The 9369-nt window shown below is 56.5% G+C and overlaps 1 protein-coding gene across 1 annotated transcript; it reads right to left on the reverse strand.

Annotated features, from left to right (window-relative positions):
* Positions 1 to 3456: 3456 nt before the first annotated feature.
* On the reverse strand, positions 3457 to 9369 carry TCF15 (transcription factor 15; the record flags this gene model as incomplete). The annotated part of the gene is made up of 2 exons (XM_040446805.1): positions 3457 to 4400; positions 9049 to 9369. Coding segments are annotated over 2 exons (396 nt in total), but the record flags the coding sequence as incomplete, so codon positions are not given.

The raw sequence follows: 9369 nt of genomic DNA on the forward strand, positions 1-9369 counted from the left end.
GGAGCCCGATGCGGGGCTCGAACTCACAAACCGTCAGATGATCCTGGGCCGAAATCAAGAATCAGATGCTTAACCAACTGAGCCATCCAGGCGCCCCACCCCCCGCCCCACAGGGTGTATTTCTTAAGCACAAGTATATCCTCTTACATAACCATATGGTTAACAAATTCGGAAAATGTAACATTGCTACAATACTTTTCTCTATTGTTCTTATCCGATTTTGTCAACTGTCTTCTGTGGTATATTCCCCTGCAGTACAGGCCTCAGCGCAGGGTCACGTCCTGCATTTTGTTCTCCGGGTCTCAACTTTTGGTATCATATGCACGTGGGGTAGAAACACACAGTAGCCGGCGACACAGACGTTCGACCCTACATGTACGTCCTGTAAATTGATATTTTGCTAAGTCCTTTATTTAATGTTCTCATGATAATGCATTGTCTTTGTGACTGCGTGTGGGTGCTTAAGAGTTGACCTGCTACAGGGGCGCCTGGGTGGCTCAGTCAGTTAAGCCAGCCTCCGATTTCGAGGACTTCAGACGCTTAAGGTCATGATTGTACAGTTCGTGGGCTCGAGCCCCGCGTCGGGCTCTGTGCTGACAGCTCAGAGCCTGGAGCCTGTTTCGGATTCTGTGTCTCCCCCTCTCTCTCTGCCCCTCCCCTGCTCATGCTCTGTGTCTCTCTGTCTCAATAATAAATAAACGTTAAATTTGTTTTGAATTAAAAAAAAGCTAACCTGCTACATACACCATACTTTTTGCAATTCTGTTTTGTGGTGTTTTTTATCTAACAGGAGCCTCATAAAATGGAAGCAGTTGGGCTAATGAAGGGAGCTTAATGCAATGGAGGAGCCCTGGGTGGAGGAAGGGGTACTGCACTCTCAAGTCCTGCTCAGATCCAAATGCTGTGCAACCGTGGTCCATTGCTACCCTTCTCTGGGCTCTGGTTTCCTCACTGCCACCGGCAACCTCTGAGGTCTTTTGCTTGCAATTGTGAAGTTGGGGATGGGAGCCCTGTGTATCGAGGAAGGATGCCTGGGTTCCTCGTGGCCCAGCAGGGCCAGGGGCTCTCTGGGAGACCCAGGCAGGCTGTTCCCTCTGTATCGGCTCAGTCTCCTCATTGTGAAATGAGGGGCTATGAGATCACGTTCACGCGGATGCTCCTGGTGTCTAAGAAGGCTTGAGTGGAGAGTGCGACCTGAAATTTAAGCTTCCCCTTCAGGGTCCAACACGGCCTGGTCACCATCTTGACCCTCGGTTTCTTCTCCCTGAACTCCTTTGCTCCTCTGGCCCCAAGCTGGCCGTCGCTCAGGGACCCTTGGGGAGCCTGGCTGGGCTGGCCCATCCCGAGGGGGGGGCAGCGCATGCATTGGGGGTGGGGATGTTGAGCAAGTGTCCCCTCCTCCCCCCTCCCCCCAGAGGTACTGGCCCACGGCTATGCCTTTTCCAAGTCACATGTGTTGGGCTGGCCTCGCAGCTCACCAAGTCTCGGGCATTAATTCTGCATTACCCAGGAGGGAGGCTCTGGGAAGCCCAAAAGCTGCAAAATGCACAGGACAGAGCACTCTGCAGCCGTGAACAAGTCCAAAGTGGCTCTGTACGCTGAAGGCTTTCCAAGACGTAAGGAAATTCTGTTGTGCAGAACACATGTCCCGGGCTCCCACTCGTGTGGGAACACGGTGTGCGTGTGGCTTGCCTATATATATGCCAACTGTTTCTGCAGGAATCCCAGGGACCCTGGGATCCCTGGGACCCAACCCCAAGAGGAGGAGCCCGAGGGAGGTATGTACTTTTCACTGCGCACTGTTGGATTCAACTCGAATTCCTCGCCCAGTGCGTAAGTGTGGTCTATTAAAAACTATCCAGGGGCGCCTGGGTGGCGCAGTCGGTTGGGCGTCCGACTTCAGCCAGGTCACGATCTCGCGGTCCGTGGGTTCGTGCCCCGCGTCGGGCTCTGGGCTGATGGCTCGGAGCCTGGAGCCTGTTTCCGATTCTGTGTCTCCCTCTCTCTCTGCCCCTCCCCTGTTCATGCTCTGTCTCTCTCTGTCCCAAAAATAAATAAACGTTGAAAAAAAAAATTTTAATAAAAAAAAATAAAATAAAAAAATAAAAACTATCCAGCAAGGCAAAACGACTGATTATCATTCTGTCCTATATTCGTGCTGGTTAGAGGTTGGGCAGGGTGGCGGTTGGGCAGTTTCTCTGGGGTCACCTGGCAAACCTGGTGGCAGAAGTGAGCCTCCAGCCCAGAGCACCCAAGTGTCTGCTTTGTCCCCACTCCCAGGTTTCCTGCCATTGACAAAATCACAGTCCTTTTCCTATGGCTTTGCCAGGGGCTGCCTGGCCCTGGCCCTGGGCAGACACGGGGAATGCAATGTGCTTTCCTAATTAGCTCCCCAACTGGGAAGCAGGACCACACCGGGACAGGATAGGCAAGAGCAGTGTCCTGAAACACCAGGGAAATGGGGGGAATGGAGCGAGGGTGCTTGGGAAGCTCCCCCAGGCGGGACCGCAGCCCCTTAGGGCCCTCCTTCCTCCACTTCCCACACCAAAGAGGTTACATGCGGTGCTTTTACAGCCACTCCAACCTGGACTGACCCCCTCGTTCTCCTGGGGCCTCCGTTTCCATCTGGGAGGCAGGCAGGGTGGGCGTGGCTCAGCGCCCGGCACGGAGAAGGCGCCCAGGAACCCGTGGATCTGCAAAACGGCAGCCCCACGTCAGGCCCCATCAAAAGGTCAAGTGCGGTGGGTGGCAGGGCCCAGTGGATCCGAGCACAGACTGGCCAGGCTTCAGTCAGTAACCGCTCATTACAAGTGCTTGTTAAATACGTTCAAAAAACAGGCATGAGTGTACCCTGAGGAAAGGAAGGGTGGCTGCCTGGCCCTTCGCCTCACCTGGCCCCCCCCCCCCCTCTCTCTCTCTCTCTCTCTCTCTCTGCCTTTCCCTCCCTCCAGCCTCCTGAGCCTCTCTGATCCTGGCCTCACAGGGACAGTGCCAGCCCAAGAGCCAAGCGCACCTGGTTCTACTGACCCGCTGCCTCCATCACCATCTTGGCTGAATCCGCGAAATGGGGCAACAGCAGCCTTCACCACGCGGAGCCCGCTGGGGCACAACCGGGACCTGGGGGCTGGCCCTCCAGTGGGGCATCTCCGGGCCAGGGGAAGGCTTTAGGGGTGGACGGACCTCACATCACCATCCTGCCACATGCCTTTGGGTGTCACTGGCCCCCCAAATCATCTCAGCTAAAACAGGGGTAAGGATATCCCCCTTAGCACACGCTCCCTGTCTGTGAAGACACGGAGAAGGGACGGGTTACAGTCTAGCACATTCGAGTGGAATTAAGTAGCTACTGAAGGAAGGAGGCTACCCTTTACCTTTGTGTGCTGACTTGGGATGACAGCCAACGTAGATCAGGAAACAGAGTGCAAAGGAGCTGAAAGCAAGGACGACATGCTACTGTTTGGGTAAAGAGTGGAAGAAAGTATATACGTACATATATATTTTTTCTGCATTTGCTTGGTTAATCATAGGGAATGGGACATCACAAAATCTGGTGGCCAAGGCTGCCCGCAGCGGGAGAACTAGTGGCTGGGGGACACGAGGGAGGGGAACTTTACCATGTTTCCTCTTGTACCTTTTGACTTGTGAACCATGTGAATAAATACATCCCTTATTCAAAAATAAATACATTTAACATTTCTTGCCAACCACATCAGACAGCTAGTGACTGTTCACGAAGACTGTGGGGAAAGTTTAGTCATTCTGACTTCCGGAGAGGGGTCCTCCTGACGTCCCCCGGCCCCACACCCTCCAGGGCACAGGGGAGCACCTGCGGCATCTGGGCCTCTGTCAAGGGTCTAGGAGAGAGGCCACCTCCGACCTCTGCTGGGAGTCCCCCTCCCCCATTCTTCAGATGGGAATATCTTTTATTTAAAAATACTTTTTTATTTTAAACCCACCAATTCTCTCTCTCTCACATACACGCGTGCACACACACACACACACACATGCACACACACACACTCATTCACAGATATGCACACATCCTCTGTCACCAACAGTCTTTGTTTTTCCAAAAGTTCTGCCTTGTCTCTGACCAGCTAGGGCTGGGACTGGCTGCATGGGTCCTCATGGCTCTCTGGGGTGTGGTGGAGCTGTCCCAGGGAGCCTGCCCACAGGGTCATGGGCCCAGACCGTGGTCCTCAGGTCCCAACACGAAAGAGGTTTGGGTTGGGCTCCTGGGGTCTTCTCCCCTGTTCAACCAGCGGCTGCCCTCTGGCCTCCTTCTCCGGGGTCCTGCGTGGAATAGCTGCCATAGGGGTCTAGGCTCATCTCCGTGGCACTCGGAGGGGGGCTACCCCCCTCACCTTCAAGCAGCTGCCCCCCAGGTCACGACGGCCACCCTGCAGGAGGAAAGAAGTTCGATCAGGTCACCATGAACGCTGGAACTAACCTCTGTGTCCAGCACTAGGGGACCTCGTAAATAAATCACAGCCACACAATAAACTCCACAGCAGACGGCAGAAGAGACTCTTCAGGACTGATAGGGAATATTGGAGAGATAACATCATTCAAGGACAAAGGCAAGAACCGAGTGGATGTTCCTGTGTGCTGAGATTTCTGGAGAGAAGGGCATAAGGGAAATTGCTAATGGGTTTCCTCAGAGGAGAGGAATTTCGTGAGGAGGAGGCAAGAGGCAAGATGGATGGGAGGGAGGCTTTTTTTCTTTTTTTAATGCTATGTAACGTTTTACCTTTTTTTTTTTTTTTAATGTTTTCATTTATTTTTGAGACAGAGACAGAGCATGAGTCAGAGAGAGAGGGAGACACAGAATCCAAAGCAGGCTCCAGGCTCCGAGCTGTCAGCACAGAGCCTGACGCGGGGCTCGAACTCACGGACTGTGAGAGCATGACCTGAGCCGAAGTCGGACACCCAACTGACTGAGCCACCCAGGCGCCCCACATTTTACCTTTTTCATTTCTTCCCCATGTAATTTGTTGTTTCTTCTTCTTTTTTAATCCAATACACTTTAAATCATAATATTTTACATTTACAAACAAACCCCACAGTGGATCCTCCCCACTGCCCCATCGTCCACTTACTCATCAACCTTCAGAAGTAGACTGTGGATTTCTGGCCTCCCTAAGGTGTTCTCTCCACCAGGAACGTGCTCTCTGGTCCTGTCTCCCTGGGAGGGCTTCTCTTCCTGCCACTACCCGGCACTTCTGGGGACATTCTACCAGGATAAAACTCAGAAGGGGACGGCGGGGTCTCTTTTTGTTCCCCATCAGGCTGGGGGCTCAGGGGGTGGTAGGGAAAAGTCCTTCGCTCTGTAGCCCTGAGCCTGGTGTGGAGCAGGCACCGACGAATGCTGCTTGAATCAGTGGTGCCCGCTGGAAGATGGGCAAATGATGGCAGCCCCCGAAGCCACCTGTCCCTCACCCTGCAGGGGTTGTCCCTACCCGGTATTGTGAGCTCTGACACGTGGGTTTCATCCTCACTCTAAGTCAGTGAGGTCATGGGCATTAGAGCAACCCCTCTGTTGAGGCTCCCGCCGTGGAATGCCTGGCCCAGAGGCACCCAGCCAGTTGGTAAAAAAGCTGGGCTAGAAACCCATGTTGTCCGACAGTCAGTTCTGCTTCCAGGACACGTTGGTATCTGAAATCCCACTGCAAACGCTCACCCCACCAAGCCTGGCGAGGAGATGGCAGGACAGGCATCTTTCTCAGCCATCTGGAGAAACAGCCGACCATCTGGGAGCTCTGCCCCCTGTCCCCTCCGCCCCTGGGCCCAGGTTGGGGCAGATCCATCCAGATGTGAGCCCAGCCTCCCTCGAGGCTCTCCGGGCCCAGGGACAACATGTTCATTCACAGGCAGGGCTATTTTGAGGGCTGAGGCCACCGTCCCAGCAGAGCCTGGGGCTTAGGCTTCTCACACAAATCTGGCAGGAGTGGCTGAGAAAGGGGGACAGGAGTGGGGAGGAAGAGGGTGTAGCGTGCTGGGGGGTAAAAACACTGGCCTCTCACTCTCTCACTCTATTTCCTCAGGACGGGCAGAGGGGTTTTTTTTTGGGGGGGGGGGGAGGGGGGGGGGCCCCCTCAACCCCAAGTCTGGCGGGATGAGGAGACCCTGGTCTCATGATAACGCTGGGACCCTTCCTCTCCCTGAACTTCAGTGTCTTGTCTATGACGTGGGGACACAGTGATTCTACTGCCGCCCCAGGATGCAGCGTCATGCAAATGCAGCTGTGAAGGAGACTTGCAAAGTGCCAAAAGCACTTAGAAGGGCCCTGACTAGGCCCCAGCTTCTCTGTCCCCTAGGAACTCAGCGCCCAGGGCTCTGGGAAGCATGGTGGTTAGGAGCTGGGCTGGAGTGAAACAGATCTGAGCTTCAACCCCCGCTCTGCCTCGAACTACCTGTCAGACCTCAGGCAGGTGCCTTCACCTCACTGAGCCTGTTTCCCCACATGAAACGTGGAGGTGCTGTGAGGACTGATTATACGTATTTATAGGTGAAGCCCTTAGCACGGCATCACGCACACCCCAAGTGTTTAATAGGTGTTCACAAGTGGGGCGCCTGGCTGGCTCAGCCCGGTAAGCGCTTGACTCCCGCTCAGATCGTGATCTCGCGGTTCACAAGTTCAAGTCCCGCGTCGGGCTCTATGCTGACGGCTCAGAGCCCGGAGCCTGCTTGGGGTTCTGTGTCTCCCTCTCTTTCTGCCCCTCCCCTGCTCTCTCTCTCTCTCTCTCTCTCTCTCTCTCTCTCTCAAAAAATAAACATTAAAAAAAATTTTTTTTAAATAGATGTTCACAAGTATCATTATCCGCATCACCTGGTAACGGTACCCCCTGCCCCCACCACCCGCCGGGCCACGTCAGCTCCCGAGCTGCTTATGCCAACTGGGGAGCGCCTTCCAAGATGATACTATCCAGCTCCACCCCCAGGTGACAGAAGGGGAAATGGGAGAGACAAGAACCCCACTCCCATCTCCTACTTGCTATTTCCATCACAGAGGGCCACACCAAACCCCTCCTTAAACAGAAAGATGCTCCAGAGAACAGGGTGGTCCACGGTGACCCCCACCTCAGCCATGTGGGAGGGAGGGGCTCAGAGTAGAGTGGCAGACTCTGGGTCTTGGAGCTGTCTGGCCCCCAAAGCTCAGAAGGGAGCCCCTGCAGTGGCCCCACAAGACAGCCAGCTTTCTTTCAGTGGAGCCTTCGAGGGGCCAGAGCTGGCCAGGATCGCCCCTCTCGCCTAATCCCAGAGGAGCCTGTAGGGATGAGCCTGGCTTCTGCAGCCAAATTTGGCTAGGTTCTTGGTCCTGTAGACACATTGCAGGGAAACAGGCAGACCCGGGCAGCGTCCCTGGGATCCATGGGATAGGTGGAAACCAGCAGAAAGAACTCCCCCACCTGCTGTTGGTGTTGGGGCATATGGTGGGCACACCCTCTCCCCTGAGGCCTGCCCTTACAGTCCCCCACCCCGACTAACCTTTCCCACTTCCCAATCAGGCAGGCCTGAATCCGAACCCTCACCTCATCACGGATGGCGTCTTCGAACCAGTGACAGCATTGGTAGGCGGGTGGGGATAACCAGAGGCCCTCCCTCTCCCACTGCCACTGAGGGGCTTTAACCATAATATGTGAAGAGTGCTTAGCACAGGAAATCAGTGCCCAACAAGGCTGCCTCCCCTCTGTGCTCTGCCCCTTTCCTTCTCTACGTCACGCATCCTGATGCCAACTCTCGAAGTGCCCTGTCCCTAGAACACCTTTCCTTATCCCCTCACCAGCCTTGTCTCCGTTCCCAAGCATCTGTCAGGAGTTCAGCCCCTGGCTGGGGGCACCTTCTGGGCTCTGACAGTCCCTTGGTGCTCCGCCTCCCCACCAGGAGAGTGCAGCGTCCCTGTCTCCATGCCCTTGGTCTGGCCCTGCCCCTGCACTGGGAGATCCTGACTGTGATGGGTGGGGACCCACGACCTGCTTCTCTGGGAATGTTCTCAGGGCCACCAAAAGGCGACCGTTGGGTAGATAAGGTTGGATGAACTGAATGAACAGGCGAAGCGCCTCACCGTGGGCCCAGCCAGCCCTTCACATCTGGAGGCCTGAGGCCCACCTGGCTTCCCCTCCCAGCCTGGAACGCTGACCAGGGCCCACGGCTGGGAGCGGCAGGGTACAAACCAGAGCCTAAGAAAACTGACTCAGGGAATTTGAAGCAGCCATGGGGGTGAGCGGCCAGACTGGGAGTCTGATGAGTCAGAGGAGGGTGGTCTGAGGCCAGGACCCAGAGGCTTCCCCAGAACAGAGTGAAGCGGGGGACCGAGAGCAGCTGTTAAGAACCAAAGAATGGGGGTCTCAGAGGCCTGGCTCCAATCCCTCGTGGCCTTTCACTGTCCAAAAGGCTGTGGGCCCCTCAGGTGCTCTCCCAGTCTCCAGGACCCAGAGGGAAAGATGAGGGATGAATCGGGCTCCTTGGGGCCCAGGCAGGAGGAGAACCAGCTTTCAACCAGGAGAGCCCCCAGGCAACCGGTGCCGCTCCCCAAACCCCCCTCGCCCGCTCCCAGGCTGGCTCTCGTCCTCGTCGGCGCGCGTGGGACGCACCACGAGAGCCTAACTCCACCTCTGTCTAGCGGACTCAACAATGACTCTGCCCCGCACTCCATCCCGTTTGGGGCTGGGGTGCCCTCAGGAGACCCCCGTCTTCACTCCTGCTCATCGCTGGCTGCCTCGGAGTTTTAGCTGGGGGTATGCGTCCCTTTTGCTTCTCAGTCTCCTGTCCTCGGGTCAAGTCTTAGGATGCGGGACCACTACTTTACTGGGAAGGGTAGTTCGGGGCAACAGGCACGCATCGAGCAACCGAGCCTGCATCCCGGTTTCCCAGGTGAGTACCTGTGGGCATGGGATCACACCCCCCCCCCCAGCCCCCCGACGAATTTCCTGTCGCTTCCCCCTCTCTTCAACTGGGGTCCCTGCTCCTCTTCTGCTCCCTGGGAGGCCCCGTCCCCCCGCCAACCCCTGCCCCGCGGCCACAGTCCTGGGGGCTCCGCGCACTCACCCCTTTGCGCTGGTTGCTGAGGCAGAAGGTGCAGATGGAGCGCGGCTGGCGGCCGCCGTCGGGGGCAGCGGGGACCGCGCTCTTTGCACTGCCGGCCGCCCGGAAGCACGGCTGCCCGTCGTCGGCCGCGTCCCCCAGCAGCAGCACGTTGGCCAGGTGCGCGATGTAGCTGGACGCCAGGCGCAGCGTCTCGATCTTGGACAGCTTGCGGTCCACCGGCTCGGTGGGGATGAGCGTGCGCAGCGCCGTGAAGGCCGTGTTCACGCTCTGCGTGCGGTCCCGCTCCCGCGCGTTGGCCGCCTGCCGCTGTCGCACCACCAC

This window comes from Herpailurus yagouaroundi, unplaced genomic scaffold (assembly GCF_014898765.1).
Source record: "Herpailurus yagouaroundi ecotype Mexico unplaced genomic scaffold, PumYag 196, whole genome shotgun sequence".
Taxonomy (NCBI): Eukaryota; Metazoa; Chordata; class Mammalia; order Carnivora; family Felidae; genus Herpailurus; species Herpailurus yagouaroundi.